The sequence below is a fragment of the Malaclemys terrapin genome, chromosome 13 (assembly GCF_027887155.1).
Source record: "Malaclemys terrapin pileata isolate rMalTer1 chromosome 13, rMalTer1.hap1, whole genome shotgun sequence".
Classification (NCBI taxonomy): Eukaryota; Metazoa; Chordata; order Testudines; family Emydidae; genus Malaclemys; species Malaclemys terrapin.
Window position 1 is genome coordinate 14,295,708 of NC_071517.1, and position 17,388 is coordinate 14,313,095.

General features: G+C 45.6%; 1 protein-coding gene and 1 long non-coding RNA gene across 2 annotated transcripts; one reads left to right on the top strand and one right to left on the bottom strand.

Moving 5' to 3' along the window:
* Positions 1-548: 548 nt before the first annotated feature.
* LOC128848427 (uncharacterized) lies at positions 549-13,809 on the bottom strand. Its single transcript, XR_008447031.1, has 5 exons — positions 13,724-13,809; positions 5,286-5,491; positions 4,727-4,798; positions 2,174-2,291; positions 549-635 (listed from the first exon to the last, which is right to left on the bottom strand). It is a non-coding gene; the product is annotated as an uncharacterized LOC128848427 (long non-coding RNA).
* Positions 9,355-16,858, top strand: LOC128848426 (5-hydroxytryptamine receptor 3A-like). Its single transcript, XM_054048418.1, has 9 exons — positions 9,355-9,424; positions 9,712-9,869; positions 10,875-10,919; positions 11,010-11,119; positions 12,119-12,288; positions 13,812-13,972; positions 15,459-15,669; positions 15,953-16,120; positions 16,611-16,858. The coding sequence occupies exons 1-9, from the start codon at positions 9,376-9,378 to the stop codon at positions 16,856-16,858; spliced, it is 1,320 nt and encodes a 439-aa protein (XP_053904393.1). The 5' UTR covers positions 9,355-9,375.
* The last annotated feature ends 530 nt before the right edge of the window (positions 16,859-17,388 follow it).

Genomic DNA, 17,388 nt, shown 5'->3' on the forward strand with positions numbered 1-17,388 from the left:
TGCTGAGAGCCATTGAACCAAACTTGACTCCTGTATTTCAGAGGTTCTCAAACTGTGGTCCATGGACCACCAGGGGTCCATGAGCTCCATTCAGGTGGTCCGCGGATAGTTCCCTCTAAGGCGGCTGCACATGAGAGGATGAAGAGCCACCCACCTAATTAGTGGAGTCGTGCAGGTGTGGCTCTACTAATTAGGTGCCTGGACCCTGGAGAAGACGCACACGTACAATGAGGTGGTGGCCTTAGGGGGAATTGGGGGTAGGTGGGAGGGGGAAGTGGGGTGAAAAGAGGGGGTGTGGGGAATTTGGGATGTGCAGGGCTGCGGTAGCCAGAGAAAGAGTTGACTTTCCCCAACTCCAGGGCTGCGGCTGCCAGGGAGAGACCCCCCTCCTTCCCAGCCCCAGTTCGGGGAGAGCCATGGTGGGGGAGAGAGGGCACATCCATCGCATTAGAAAGGTAAGACTACTGATATTAAGATATGAGTTGTGTACTTTTATTTGTAGAACAAAAAACCTTTATTTTTTTTAATATAGTGCTTTTATCCAAAGTGCTTTACAATAGTTAGCTAACAGTACAAACAACATTTGGAAAGATCATTAAGTGGTCCGCTGAGACCCTCAGCAATTTTCAAGTGGTCTGTGAAAAAAAAAAAAAAGTTTGAGAACCTCTGCTGTATATGATGAAAACAACTTCAAGCCAGAGGGTGCAGCACCACCCCTAGTTCCAGCACCTGTGCACCAGGCAACTAGAAGCTGCGAAAGCCAATCCACCCTTTTAGCCCCATGACTTAGGGTTTGTTCACTGCACAGCGGTTGGGGAGGGGGGGTGTTGGGGCTGCTATTCAACACATGCACCCCAGAAGGTTTGATTCTGCTGGGTGAGGTTGCACCATCCTAGCCCCCCGAATTCACGCCTTGGTTGTTACTACACTGACTCCCAGAGGTGGGGGATGGAATCTTGCCCATGATGTTCCGGTTTATGGTGCTCCTGGGACTCACCCTCCTTTCCAGCAGAACTCAATTTAACCTTGGCCATGCATGGGCTGTTAGAAAGATGAAACTAGACAAAGGCATCTAGGCCATGGGGGAGAGCAGAAAAGACTGGTCCCAGCTCCCCCTGCTTTAGATCAGCCTCTACAGGGGAAGACGCTCCTGGCTGGGCACCTCCTCATCCCGATCCCAGCCCATGGAGGGCTGGCCAGGCAGCGCGGAGAGGGATCAAGCCGTGGAACCCCCGGTGACCTGTACCCCTCCTCTGCTGCAGCTGGGAGGAGTGAGGAAGTTCAGCCTCCAAGATCCAGCTCGGTCAGAGACTTGGGCATTCTGGTGGTGGGGCCCCCCCATTGGGGAGCTTTGCCAGAAGCAGGATTTGGCTCCATGGCTTACAAATACCGAGGATTTGAAGGGGGGGGCATGGAATGCTACAGAGACTGCCCTAGAGCCTGGCTCCACTGTGGCACTTAAACCCCACACACAGTTAGGGTGACCAGATAGCAAGTGTGAAAAATCGGGACGGGGGGTGGGGGGATAATAGGAGCCTATATAAGAAAAAGCCCCAAATGTCGGTACTGTCCCTATAAAATCGGGACATCTGGTCACCCTACACACAGTATATTTACATATATACACATATATCCAATTGAACCTCAGACATACAGGCATATGAGCCAGCTGTGTTTGCTAGATAATAAACTAGTGAAGGAGCAGCCGTGTTCAGCATGGAAGGATCTTCCACATCAAACCACAGAATGCAGAGACAGTCAGGGGGACCATGGCAGGCAAGGGAGAGCTTTGCAAAGTCTCACTAACTACCAGTCTAGCCTCTCTCTCCACAACACCTAACAGCTCCTCTTCCCACAGCTTTTTACTTTTCAACGAGGTGTGTTTTATAAGAAGGATCTGGGGTCATGACCTTGGGGTTCCTAAGCTTTGCATAGCCTGCAAAGCACAGAAGTTGGGGATGCAGGGAATCTGAGGTCAGGAAGGTGGTGCTTTAGAGCTGCACCATGTAAAGCAGGGCTGGGCAGTTGTGAAGGCGCCAAGCGTCTGGAACCTAAACAGTGCAGGGAGTGGACCAGCAGTGAAGAATGGATGTCAGGACACAGCTGGCACTTTAATCAGAGGGAACTGAGGTGGATAAACTGCCAGCACTGAGAAACCATGTAACTTTCTTACCAGGAAGGTAGTTTGTTAACTTCATACAACTTTAGATCTAGGTGATGTTTTTACAGCAAGTGATTAACTTTTCAGTTGGCTGGCAGTGCTCAAAAGATAAAACGGTTTTCTTCCAAATCTGAAAGTCATGAAAAATTTCAGTGAATCTAAAATGTTTATTTCAGAGCAAACAAAACATGTTCAACTCAGAACATTTTGTTCCCAAGCATTTTCAAATGGCTACATTCAGAAGAAAGCCAAAAGACAGCCATCCTTAGTTCCTAAGGCACTTATCTGAGATATGGAAAACCAGGGGTCAATTCCCTGGTGGCAGAGTGCAACGACAAAGCTGTCCAATAAGCAGCAAGACACACTTTGGAAAGAATGTCCAAAGAATGTCATAGACATGCCTCCAACGAGCATAGATTCCATTACCAGCTCTTCCCTCTTGTAACTCTCTGTTGCTTGGAAGCCAAAGAGATTTATAATGGGCTTCCCTAACCAGGATCCTTTGCAGGACCCTCGCCTGTCTCTGGGTGACTTACAGCCCATCCAGCCAACCAGCTCTCTTTCCCCCCATTCCTGGTTTGACAAGAGCAGGGCCGGCTCTAGGCACCAGCAAAACATGCTGGTGCTTGGGGCGGCACATTTTTAGGGGCGGCATGGTCAGCGCCAGAATGCCGCCCCTAAAAATGTGCCCCGGCCGCCCTAGCTCACCTCCGCTGCTGCACCACGGCACGTGAAACAGCTGATTCGCGCACCGCTGCTCACCCTCCCTCCCAGGCTTGAGAGCCTGGGGGGAGGAGGCAGGGCTGGGAATTTGGGGAAGGGGCAGAGTTGAGGCGGGGCCGGGGGGTGAGGTAAGAAAAAAACGGGGGGGAGGGGGGGGGCAAAATTGATTTTGCTTGGGGCGGCAAAAATCCTAGAGCCGGCCCTGGACAAGAACTAGCTTCACCCCATTACATCTTCAGTACTTTCACACCCCATACATTTTGAGGTGCCCCACTTTTCATAGGGTGTCCCCTTTGTTTCCCTTAGTCTCATTAGCATCACATTAGTATCTAGGTAAACATGTTCCCATGGTAACTTGCAGTAAAAGCAGAACTTTACAGTCAGGTGTCCCCTTGTGGTCTAGACTGGTAAAGAGCAGCATATTTTCCTGACCATCACCTATTGGCATATTCTTTACATAATCTTGTAACTTGACTGGCACAGGGTTAGTCTTAGGTCACCTACTCATATCATGCCTCCTTAAGCCTGAGGCGTAGCATGGTTAAGCTAAACTCTTAAAAGCCTTAGCCTGTAGGCCTTGAATATTACAGCCTTGCTTCACTTATATACCCAATACACACTCATCCAGGCCCACCAACAGAAATTCCGGGCCCCAGGGCCAGGGCCGTCCTTGGAGGGGTGGGACCCAGGGTGGAAGTGACTAATCCATCACTGCCGGGGACCCCCCCCCCCAAGCATGGGGCCTGGTCTCGCACGCTTAGGTGCCCTGTGGCCCACCTGGGCCCCTGGGCAATTGCCCCCTTCCCACCTCCCGTCGGCGGGCCTGCACTCATCACTCTTAACTACTTCTCAATCTCACACTCCTATGATGCTATCCTACTTGTATCTCTACCTGTACCTACAACCCAAATCTATTTCTCACACATTCATTACATATGGACTAACAGATGAGTTTGCCTAACAGATGACAATAGATAACACAGTTAAATGATACAATGAACCAATTGGCTACATAATGCATAGGCCAAATCACCCCTAATGTAACTCCATGGACTTAAATGATTTTGGAGCTGAAACTGTATCCTGCTGTTGCCTCACCACCTTCTGCCAAAGTCACCCCGGGGGGTCAACCACAGCAAACATGTAGAAGTTGGAAGGGTTTTTTTATTGAAGAAAAGTGACAAAGGGAAGTGACGAACCCTCACTGGGAATTAGGGCTAGGAAGTTCTAGGGAATGATGTCTAGGTGCTGAAATTGTCTGCTCAACCCACAAAAGGTAAAAAAGCTAAGGGTGGGGTGAATGTGTGAAAGAACTGATGGTTTAGAAAATGGAGAATTTCTACCGCAGGGTCACTCACGCCCCCTCTCCTGAACAGCCTACATGTGAGGACAGGAATGCAGAGAGATAAAAGATCATCTTAATTGGGCTGTGTAGCCCCAAATGCTGCTCTGTCAGACCAGTGAAAAGCCAGAGTGACTCAATTTCCAGCGAAAACACAGGCAGGTCAGTGGAGTTGCATCAGATTTAAACCCAACGCATAAACATGCACAAGATTTGGGCTTTAAAGGGCTAAAACTTTTAGCTGAATCCTTCCTTTTTATCTGCATAATTTTTTTTGCGGGGGGGGGGGGTGAGGAGGCTATGGGGTTAAAGCAAATTATTTCTACCATACATCAAATCTATTAACGGTAATTTGACAAGCTGATCCCAAGAGCCACCTGGGTGCATTGCGCTATTATCACTGAATTCTTCATTTAAAAAAAAAAAAAGCCATCCATTATTCTATACCGCTACAAAGATCAACAAGAAACCATGTGGCAGGGAAGTTTTTAAATACTTACAGCTTCCTGTTCCTGGGCATGTATCTTGTCTGTTTGTGTCCCCACAGGCTCAGGAACCTTTAGTGCATTGTACTGTAAATTCAAAAAAATAAATTCTAAACATGTTGCCTCTCAATTCTGTTAAAAGCCCTGCATGCTCCCAGAACTAATATTTCCCCAGTAGCCAGACTAGTGCTCTTTGGCAGTTGGGAATCAGCAGAGAATAGGAAAGCTCCGACCATATATTCTTTCCTCAGGCCACTTATACACCTACGGCCGGGAAAACCTATACAGGCTATAAGAGAAAAAGCGTTAGCTTTATGCCACTGGGATCCCCCTCCATTAAAATGACCCTTCCTATGGTTAGCTATGCCAGCTTTGGGACTGTTTTGTGCTAGCAGTGTGATGTAAAGCAGCTGCACACCACAGCACAGGACCTGAGCCAATACCTCCTAATAATCTCTCCTAGCAGTCTGCTAGAGAAAAAGTTCACAGTTCTGTGTCTTGTGCATCAGATATGAGCAGCCTCCACTTGGATTTCAAAACAGGAGCAACATCTAATTGAGGACGAGAATCTCACCTTCTTTTCAAACTCATCCACCATGCCAGCATTAGCAACTGCAGTCTTGTAATAAACCCAATCAATAGCCAGGGGCTTTTCTGGCAAGGAGGTCAACCTGTACAGGTGGAGCAGAACAGCTGAGAGAACAACCCCCAGTAATTTCAGAGAGCTCCCAGGTCCAGTTGTCATGGGATAAGAGGGAAGGTCCTTTCATGGACTGAGAACTGGTTAAAAGACAGGGAACAAAGGGTAGGAATAAATGGTAAATTCTCAGAATGGAGAGGGGTAACTAGTGGTGTTCCTGAAGGGTGAGTCCTAGGACCAATCCTATTCAACTTATTTATAAATGATCTAGACAAAGGGGTAAAAAGTGAGGTGGCAGGTCCACACCGGGCAAGTCTGCTGTTTCCATTGCCCCGCCCATCATCCGGCCCCAGGGTAGCAACTATGCTAATTTTAGTTGACAATATTTTCAGTCTCCTTGTTAATGCGGAAATGGCAATAAAGCAGCCACACAAAATTCTACCTGCCTACATTTGCCTTTTTTGGACTGCAGGTGTGTGTGTGTGTGTGTGTGGATGGGCAAGTATAATACTCTCCGTTTTTTCATCATGAACACTGGTAGGAACGGGCAAGGAGAGTTTGTGAATGGGATGGTTTGTTTTCATTACAGTTTTGCAAGGCTGACAAAGGGTTTAAAAAAAAGAAAGATAAACATGGAAACCACTTCAAGTCAGGGGGTGCAGCAAAGCACCCCTTGTTCTCGCACCTATGCACCAGGCAACCAGTGGCTCTGAAAGCCAATCTGCCCTTTTAGCCACATGGCTTGGGGTTTGTTCACCACACAGCTGTTGGGGGTGGGAGGGGTCACTATTGAACACATGCACCCTGGGAGGTTTGATTCTGCCGGGTGGGTTTTTGTCAGCATCTCTGCTGGGTGAGGTTGCACCATCCTAGCCCAATGAATTTACGCTTTGGTTGTTACCACACTGACTCCTGGGTGGGGGATGGGGAATGCACTAGGGGTGGAATTTGGCCCATGATGTTCTGGTTTATGGTATTCCTGGGACTCGCCCTCCTTTCCAGCAGCGCTCAGTTTAACCTCAGCCATGTAGAGGCTGTTTGGCTTGTTTCATCTTTCCAAGGCACCCAGGTCATGCGGGAGAGCAGAAAAGGCTGGTCCCAGCTCCCCCTGCTTTAGATCAGTCTCTACAGGGGAAGACGCCCCTGGCTGGACACCAAGACTCATCCCAACACTGGCCCACGAAGGGCTGGCCACACAGCACGGCAAGGGGCTGAGCTGGGGAATCCCCCTCCCCCGGTGACCTGTACCCCTCCTCTACTGCAGCTGGGTTGAGCGAGGGCGTTCAGCTCCAAGATCCAGCTGGGACAGTGAGCTGGACATTCTGGGGGTGGAGTCTCCACCCTTGGGGAGCTCTGCCAGGCTCTAACAGGAGCAGGATCTGGCTCCATGGGTTACAAATGCCGAGGATTGTGGGGGTGGGGGGGGACAATGCTACAGAGGCTACCCTAGATCCTGGCTCCACTGTGGCACATAAACCCCACATACTGTATATTTACATATATACACACATACCCAATATAACCTCAGACATACAAGCAAATGAACCAGCTGTGTTTGCTAGATAATAAACTAGTGAAGGAGAAGCCGTGTTCAGCATGGAAGGATCTTCCACATCAAACAAACAACCAGAGAATTCAGAGGCAGTCACGGGGACCATGGCAAGCAAGGGAGAGCTTTGCAAAGTCTCACTAACTACCAGTCTAGCCTCTCTCTCCACAACACCTAAGAGCTCCTCTTCCTACAGCTTTTTAGTTTTCGACAGGGTGTGTTTTATAAGAGGGATCTGGGGTCATGAGCATCTGGGGTTCCTAAGCTTTGTATAGCCTGCAAAGCACAGAAGTTGGGGATGTAGGGAATCTGAAGTCAGGAAGATTGAGCTTTAGAGCTGCACCATGTAAAGCAGGGCTGGGCAGTTGTGAATGCGCCAAGCCCATGGAACCTAAACAGTGCAGGGAGCGGACCAATGGTGAAGAATGGACGTCAGGACACAGCTGGCACTTTAAGCAGAGGGAACTAAGGTGGATAAGCTGCCAGCATTGAGAGACCATGTAACTTTCTTACCAGGAAGGTAGCTTGTTAACTTCATACAACTTTAGAGCTAGGTGATGTTTTTACAGCAAGTGATTGATTATTTGGCTGGCTGGCAGTGCAGAAAAGATAAAATGGGGGGGGTTTCAAAACAATTTGAAAGTCATGATAAATTTCAGTGAATCAGAAAAGTTTATTTCAAATCAAACAAAACTTGTTTAGCCCAGAACATTTTGTTCCCAAGCGTTTTCAAAGGGCTCCATTCACAAGACAGCCATCCTTAGTTCTTAGGGCACTTACGTGAGATATGGAAGCCCAGGGGTCACTTCCCCTGTGGCAGAGTGCAGAAGCAAGGCTGTCCGATAAGCAGCAAGACCCACTTTGGACAAATTTAAAAACAAAAAAGCCTCAATTTGTTTTGTATAAATAAATCCGAACGACAAGCAATACCTTCCATGGGGGACTATGGGGTTAAAGCAAATTATTTTTACCACAGTATTGGTCCCGTAACATCAGATCAATTAACGGTAATTTCACGAGCTGATCCCAAGAGCCAGCTGAGTGCATTGCACCATTATCACTGAATTCTTCATTAAAAAAAACCCCAAGCCTTGAATTATATAAGCTTCCTCCCTACACTGATTAATATCAAAGCACCAGCTACACCTCAGCTGATAGCCACTGGCAACTAGCTGTAGCATCAGCTGTACCATTTGCTTCACTAGGCAAAGGAGAATGATGTGGGAATTCTTAGCCTATATAAGAAAAAAAAACAAAAATCGGGACTGTCCCTATAAAATCGGGACATCTGGTCACCCTAGAAGGAGCAGCCTTGTTCAGCCTGGAAGGATCTTCCACATCAAACAACAAACCAGAGAATGCAGAGACAGTCAGGGGGACCATGGCAGGCAAGGGAGAGCTTTGCAAAGTCTCACTAACTACCTGTCTAGCCTCTCTCTCCACAACACCTAAGAGTGCCTCTTCCCACAGCTTTTTAGTTTTCGATAGGGTGTGTTTTATAAGAGGGATCTGGGGTTATGAGCATCTGGGGTTCCTAAGATTTGTATAGCCTGTGAAGCACAGAAGATGGGGATGCAGAGAATCTGAAGTCAGGAAGATCGAGCTTTAGAGTTGCACCACGTAAAGCAGGGCTGGGCAGTTGTGAAGGCGCCAAGCCCATGGAACCTAAACAGTGCAGGGAGCGTTGAAGAATTGACGTCAGGACACAGCTGGCACTTTAAGCAGAGGGAACTAAGGTGGATAAACTGCCAACACTGAGAGACCATGTAACTTTCTTACCAGGAAGGTAGTTTGTTAACTTCACACAACTTTAGAGCTACGTGATGTTTTTACAGCAAATGATTGACTATTCGGCTGGCTGGCAGTGCTGAAAAGATAAAATGGGGGGTTTTCAAAACAATCTGAAAGTCATGAAAAATGTCAGTGAATCAAAGTTTATTTGAGATCGAACAAAACATGTTTAACCCAGAACATTTTGTTCCCAAGCGTTTTCAAAGGGCTCCATTCACAAGACAGCCATCCTTAGTTCTTAGGGCACTTACATGAGATATGGAAGCCCAGGGGTCACTTCCCCTGTGGCAGAGTGCAGAAGCAAGGCTGTCCGATAAGCAGCAAGACCCACTTTGGACAAATTTAAAAACAAAAAAGCCTCAATTTGTTTTGTATAAATAAATCCGAATGACAAGCAATACCTTCCATGGGGGACTATGGGGTTAAAGCAAATTATTTCTGACATAGCATTGGTCCCGTAACATCAGATCAATTAACGGTAATTTCACGAGCTGATCCCAAGAGCCAGCTGAGTGCATTGCACCATTATCACTGAATTCTTCATAAAAAAAAAAGAAGCCTTGAATTATATAAGCTTCCTCCCTACACTGATTAATATCAAAGCAGCAGCCACACCTCAGCTGATAGCCACTGGCAACTAGCTGTAGCATCAGCTGTACCATTTGCCTCATTAGGAAAAGGGGAATGATGTGGGAAGCATTCTTAGCTATTCTCACTTTGTCTTTGGCAACAGGTAATTAAATGGTAGTAGGATCAGGGGAAAACCAACCGGATTATCCATGAGGAATTTATATTCTCATACATGGATGAGGAAGATTAAGACGGGCACCCTTGTCTGCCAGTGTGAAAGGGGACAAAGATCTGACAGGGGCCTTCTAGCAGCTACAGGCCAATGCCTTTTAAACCTCTGATGCATTTCCATCCTATAGGCTGGGTGTGTGGTGCATGCTGAGATCCTGCCCAGTATTGCTCTGATAAAAGGAATTTGGATGTAACCAGACTTTCATTTGATTTCAACAGGTGCTGCCCCAGAACAGCCCTGTAAGCACGATGACGTTATTCAGTATCTGAATCTCTCTTCTGAAAAGGCACCCCCACTACATACAATACCCAAGAAAAATTGGAAAGAGCCGTTGAAAGTGAAGATACAATTTGCACTGATGTCCATCCTCTCAGTGGTAAGGAAACAAACCTTATTATTTTTTATAGTAGGAAATATTGTGGAGATTGAAAAGTTGAGGCCGCTGATGATCCTAAAGTGAGTGAGTGACTATTCTCTCACTCATACCAGTGCAAATCAGGAGTAACTCCACTATTACTGCCACTGATGTGAAAGGGCAGAGCCCGCACCTTAGGTCTTCTTCTCCAGACTTTATGGCTCTGGTTGGAAAGTAGAATCCAGAGCAATGTATGGTTAGAGGTGCCAGGTGTAAAATAGTTTGTCACATTTGCACAAATGAGAGGGTTGTTTAAAATTGCTTTAGTGCTCATCACATGTTGAACAGGTGTCACATTAAAAGGAGCTCTAAAAGATCGAAGTCCAGGGCAAGAATCATTTCTCTACCAGCCTCCTATCCGCTTTTTAATTGGCCTGTTAAGCTGCACTGTGTTGCCAAAGCACTGCAAAGTTGTCCAAGAATACTCAGGAATTTGGCCCTTGATTTGTATTTCATCTCAACTTCTCTCTTTTTCTGTTTCCTCCAAAAAAAAACCTCTTACAAGGGAAACACCTCTGCTTAGCCTGAGTAAAGGGAACCCACATTATTAGCCAGTGTTACAGCACAGTGGAGTGGGGGGAGCGGGAGGGGAGAGTGAGAAGAGACTTGGTAATTCTTGTCAGGTTTTGCCTTCCTTATATATCAGGGATCAGATTCCGTAGACTCGATTTTCCTGAGCCATGTTGCAATTTTTCTCCTGCTCTGGATGCTCTCCCAGCACAGATTTACATAGCCAGGTGGATTCTATCAGGCAACTGCTTTTTCCAAACATTGAACTTTACCCTTCCAATCTACACCTCAGTTTGTAAGACCAAGAAAAGTACGTTATTGGTCTGCCCTGATTTTCTCATATGTCTGACACCCATCACGCCATCATTGTAAGAAAAACGCTGAACAGCCTCTAAGTTCTGTACCTACCTTAGTAAATGAAATCATGATAATCACTTTCCCATTTTGTTTCTCTAGTCTGAAAAGCTTCAAACTGTCACTGTCTGTTTCTTAGTGACCATGGTAAGAGCTTTTTTCTGTAAAATCAAAGCTATTTCCTATGTGCTGTGAGTCCAGAAATTGTTTCCATTCTGGGATTTCTCTTTCCTCTAGAAGTGGAAAAATGTCTTTGTGACTTGGAATCCTCAAGATTTCTGTGACATTTCCAACCTCAAACTGCCAGTGGATACATTTTGGTCCCCACATATCATCATTTATGAACAGTAAGACTCTCCTTGGCTGATTTCAACTTGCTTCCGTAAGAGGGATAATTACAAGGGACATGATGGGAGCCACTGAGATCAATGGGACTGACTCATCTGAGTGAGGATTACTCACATAAGCAAAGGTTTTGCAGGATGAATTGCGGGGCGGGGGGGGTCAGGAGGGTGGAATAGCTAAGACTCAATCAATCAATCACACTGATCTCATGACAATAAGAAAACATTCATTAAATAAAACAGGTTTTTTTTAGTCCCTGAGTGAGGGGGCACTAGTAGAGCATGGGCAGGCTATGGGAAATCTATCTGACAAGCAGGGAAGCCAATCAAAAGGAGACAGACTCCAACAGTATATCTTAGAGGCTCCTGTCACTGTTTACTCTGGAGGTCCAGGAGATGCCCGCTGTACTGTGATATTTGATATTGTCCCTAAGTGATTAAATAGTGACTATTTGTTAAGAAGCAGCTGTGTGCTCAGCACTGCACAAGACACAAATAAAGACATAGGGCCTGATTCTGCTCTCACTTACACGGTGGACATCAGGAGTAATTCAGCTGAAGTCAATAGTTAGAGGGTGGAAGCAGTGTGAGATCAGAATTAGGCCAACAGTCCCTGGTCCAATGGGGCAAGTGGTTCATATGTCCTTGAATGTCTTTCCTGTCTCATCTAGCATGTTAATGGGGTGCACTACAAGTCTTGGTGTAGATGGGGGTTATCAGCCCTTCTCTGCGCCCCAGACTTTCTCAGCTTGCTTTCTCTCTTCCCATCTCTCCTATCTCCTCCCACAGCCTTTTTGTCCTCTCCTGTTTGTTTTAAATCTCTCATCCCTGGTTACTCGCTGTCACTCACCTTCTCTCTTCTGCTTCCTGTTTTATGTAGTAAGGTTCACTGACCTTCAAAGTCTCACTAAAAGTGAGTTTGCAAATAAAATATTGTCGTCAATCTGCAAGAAGCGTTTTGTCATTTTACTTTTTGTTGTTTTGGAACATTGGTTCCTTCAGTGTGGATGAAGAGAAATTCCTCAACAGGCCCTATCTGTCCATCACCCACAACGGCATGATTACCATAATCCAAGAGTACCGTGTCACCATAGCATGCAACTTGAAGATGCACAAGTTTCCATTTGACACCCAGATGTGCAGCATAACCCTCTTCTCAGACATAGTATCAGGTATGTCCATTCTTATTCACTTTTACTACAACCAGACTAGATTTTCTGGTGCTGGCCACTGTCCACAACAAGACAATGGACTAATTGGATCACAGGTCTGATCTGCCATTGAATTTTTATGTTCACTACTCAACAGTGTCCATTCTGTTAAAAAGATTACAATGCAAGAGGGAAAGTGGGCTATGGCATGATCTCCCACTATGGAGTCTCCTATATGTTTATCTCTGGAAGAATCCAGGTTCTGCCTCTGCAAAGCCTTTACTCCCAGGAGTGGCCAGCTTGGTCAAATGACTAGTCCCATTGACTGCAATAGGGGCTACTTAAGTTTGCAAGGTCTAGTCCTTAAAATGTGCATGAGGGTCTAGATTAAAAATAGAACTCCAAGGGCTGAAGTTGAGAGGACTAATCACATGACTGACAAAGGGCTGCAGAATGGGACCCAGACTTAGAGATTTGAGTTCCAGGCTAGAGATCTAGGGTCTGGACTGCTGCATGCTTTCTTATTTTATCCCCATGGTAGGCGCAGAAACGGCAAGGCTAGACTTACTTTCAAGCATGATCTTTTATTGTTTGCATAGACAGGTGTCCATTTAGCTACAACTATTATAATAATTGAGTTTCACTTGAAAATCAATTGGCTTCGTTAAACTAAAGGTAACAATTGTTCATGACATTCCTAGAGTTTAAAGCCAGAAGGGATCATTAGATCATCTAGTCTGACCTTCTGTGTCTCACAGGCCATTAAATGTCACCCAGTTACCCCTGAATTGAGTCCAATAACTTGTGTTTGGCTAAAGCAGCTCTTCCAGAAAGTCAGCCAGCCACGATTTTGAAGAGAAAACTCTTTGCTAGGAAAGTATTAACCAGACCCAGTTCACATCCGGGAGTGAAACATTCCAGGGAAAGGGGCTAGCGATCTCGGTATCGAGACCTAGATATTTTTCTCAAGAAAATGCTCCATTTGCACAATTGCCACCATAGTGAGTCTGCGAAGAAGAGGCCCAGATAGTAGCTACTCCCAAGTATTTATGGAAGCACAGGAAAAAGACAGCCACTGCCAACTGCTCCTCTAAGTGCTTCATCTAAAGCTCACTCGAGTCAGTGGAAAGACTCCCACTGACTTCATTAGGATTTGGATCAAGGCCATAGGATGGGAGACCGAATTCAACCAAGTATCCAAGACCAATGGAGTTATGAAACTCCTGCTGTCAGCAAACATCTGTTCCCATTTAAGCAGTGACCTGTGGGCTGGATTCCGATATCATACTGTTATAACTCTATTGATTTCAGTGAAGTCATTCCTGGTTTACCCTGGAGTAAGAATCAAGCTCCAAGTACACAACTAGTTCTGTTTTGGGCAAGATATGTAATTTTCCCACCGAGGGTGGGTGGGTAGGGGATCTTAACCTTATCTTCCCCCCTTCTGAATACACACCTGGATTGTGGCAGCAGATCTGAACTTCCTGTACTAAGAAAGGAAACACCTTTAAACCACTGCGTCTTCACTTTCTTTCCTCAAACAGCAACAGACCTTATATTCTGGTCCAATGAGACAACAGAAGAGCTGAATAAAAACAGTAAACGTTATCAGTTGAACGATGGAGAATGGAAGATCACAAACATAAACATTATACCAGACAGAGTAGAGGACGAGGAGGAAGTCTCTAATGGGATCACCTATGAGGTATTGCATCATCAGTGTATTTCGCACACTATATATTGCATTTGTTGATTTATCATAAACACGTCCTTCAAAACATCAGGGCTCAGCTACAAAAACTAAAAACACAACCCAAGCAAAATCTAGTCATCTTGAAAGGACTAACCTCCACGATTACAAATACACATTCCCCACCAGGCAAAGGGCTTTATAAAATTATAGGTATTTTAACAAAATGTCCAGGGAAATATATATTATTCACTTATGCCCAAGAGTTAATATTCCTACCTCAGCAAGTTTGTGGGAGTCTCAAAACAGAATGATCTGATAAAAATCAAAGTGACATACCTCTAAACAGAAGTCTCAGAATGTGTCACCTCTGCAGCCTCTGCCGACCCCTACAATGTAGATCTGTAGAGCTAAATCAAGAAAAAGCGCGATCTGCTGCTCATGCCAAGTGCTCTGCTCTGCAAGGAGTTCATGGGGGAAATAGGCAATTCCCATGTCTAAATGGGAGAACTACAGCAGTCTCACAAATCCAGCAGCACATGTGCCCAAGACAACTCATGGTACCAGTTCCACTGCCACATTCCTAGCATCTCACTTCTAATAATGCAGGAGACAAGGCCAAAAAGAGAGTGGAACCAAAGCACCCTATTGTGCAAGCCAGATCATGCTTTAGCAAAATGAGCTTTGACAGTACACTCTCATAGGAGCATCTGGGGTCAGACACTAATGCTGGCAAGTCTCTGGAGTCCTTCATAGCTGGTAACAAAAAAAAAATTCTTCATGATAGAGCCAGATCCTCAATAGGTACCAATTGCTATAGCTCCATTGACATCACCGGAGCTGCATTGATGTATACCAGCTGAGGATGTGGTCTAAGGTGGTTATATCTTCCTGTGAGGCATCTAGTATAGGCCACTCTGAGCCAGCTTACTGCACTAGATGGAACATTTTTTCCGCTCCAGTTTGAATGTGTGTGTTAAGGGGAGTAGAAGAAAAAAAACAACCAGAGAGGTGAAGGCATAGGTATTCAATGGGCACATGTGCACAAGTATACACACAGAGAACACCAGTAGGAAAATAGCAAGAGTGCGTAGAAGAACATAGGGCTTGACCCAAAATGAGAACAAAGGGGGCCAGATGAAGTGGCTGGAAGTAGGTGGTAGAATGAGATGGGCAGGTAAGGAAGAGTTAGCAGGACAAGTGGAAGAAGTGCCAGACTATGAGAGGAGGAGAAGTTGGGGTTATGGGTAGGAAGCAAGCAGGAAATGAAGGTAAGCAAGCAAGGAAAGAAAGCCGGGGACAGGATGAGGGCGAGTGTTTATGGCTGGCACTTGGAGTGCGGGCTGTACCAGAGGGTAGGAAGCCCACTGGGACCTGTTCCCTCCTTTGAGTTGATAGCTGGGACTCCAACCATACTTGGAGGAAGAGTCTATCTCATCCCATTGAGACCAGCACTAATCCAGGCCATTCTGTTATTTCGTGTTTGCCTTGTTCCCTCCAGATCTCCATGAAGAGACGACCCATTTTATACGTTTTGAACCTTATCTTCCCATCATGTGCTCTCTACTTATTGGATATGACTATTTTGTTCAGCAGCAGCTCTTATGAGGACAAGATCAGTTTCCAGCTGTCACTCATCATTGGAGAGTCTGTGTTAGCTCTGATTCTTAAGGACATTATTCCCACTTCTTCCGATGACCCACCCATAATAGGTACTTGTCTTTATTGAGTATAAGTCACTTTATATTAGACATGCACTGGATGTAAGGCAGAGAGCAGAGTACAAACGTGTCGCCTATTCAAAGATAGTAAGAAGAGGAACAGTAGCCACTGCACAAGAGCTGTAATACAAGAAGTCCCTATGCAGAACAGTTTCTGGACTTGGGGCACTATATTTCTTCTATTAAGCAGAAGCCCACAGTAGATAGAATTATGAATCTAAAGGAAGTAAGGCAGAGAGTTTATCAAGCACATTGTCTTTGTCTTGTTTTGCAGTGAGGTTTTTCATAGGTGTCTTTGTCCTAATGATTATGGGTGTATTGGAGACCTGCCTATTAATGCAGCTGAAGAAGAAACCCCTACACCCTATACTCAAGGCTATCAAACTGCTGAGATGCCGTAAGCAAGCTAGAACAACATCTGGAACCCTCCGAAGCAAGCAGGGTTGGTGTTTGATTACCTACATTTGAATACTCTGTATCTAGTAACAGGGTTCTGTCAGTAGGGAGCCCCTTATCTCTGGAAATCAATCATGTTAGCAGGCTTAGGACCTTAGTCCATTGTGTTTCAGGCCACATTTGATCATAAATTCACACACAGTTAAAACATCTACCTCTCAACGTCATCATGGTGCATATATTTATAAGAATTAAATATATATAGGCAACATATGTATACAAAAGAGCTGCACCTTTGTTATTTATGTAGGCTCAGCTGTAAACCCAGCCCCACACAGAGTCTGCCAACTCTGGCCAACCCCATAAACTCATTGAGCCAGAACAGTGCCTGAGATTTTCTGATGGAAAAATGTATGAAGTTTTAATAAAAACTATCAAGCAAATAAAGTCAAGTTTAGCATCACACAGGCCTCTGCTCTTGTCCACAATTTCCCCTAATGTATATTTACATTTGGCTGCTGTTCTGCCCATTTTAGGAGATTCGCTGACTGAGACGGCCAGGGGACAAGAGGAGAGGAGGGATTCAAGCCCACTTGGAAAGGGAAATACAGAACTACCCATGCTTACGGGAACAATCAATGCAGAGGGGCAGCGAATTGGGACCCAGGCAGAGCCACAGGAGTGCGAGTCAGCTCTGCTAGTTCTGGATCAGGTGCTTTTCTGCAGCCATTTGCTTTTATCACTTCTGTTTAGCATCGTCATTATTGTACAATGGAGCAGTTAGATGTGGGCGAATTGCCTTTTCTAATACTTGCTTGCCTCAACCTCCTCCCTAACAAGGGTTTCCAGATTCTTACGCTTGAATCAAGCCGTGTACTGCATGTCTGAATAACAGTGCAAGCTCTGCAGGGCAGGAGCCTTGTTCTTGCATGTGCTTTGTAAAGCAATGTGTACACCTAGGGCATCCCATCAGCAAATAAGTTACCTGAATAAAATACATCCATGGAGCTAGTGTTCCAGCTGACAGGGAATTACTGGAGTATGTATAAGTCATCTGAGCTGTACCTCTCAAAAGTGCTGAACAACACATGGAGATCTGGGGGGAACAAAGCAAACATGAAATAGCACAATGGACTAGATTAGTGCTGGTCTTGATGGGATGAGACAGGCTCCTCCAACTGTGATTGGAGTCCAGGCTACCACTAACCAGATCCCAATGAGCGTATCATGGACAGGCTACAGAGAAATGCTTATACTTGTAATACAAAAAAGGGCTGAAAGTTAAACTTGGCTGATCATTTGTGTGGCTGGACT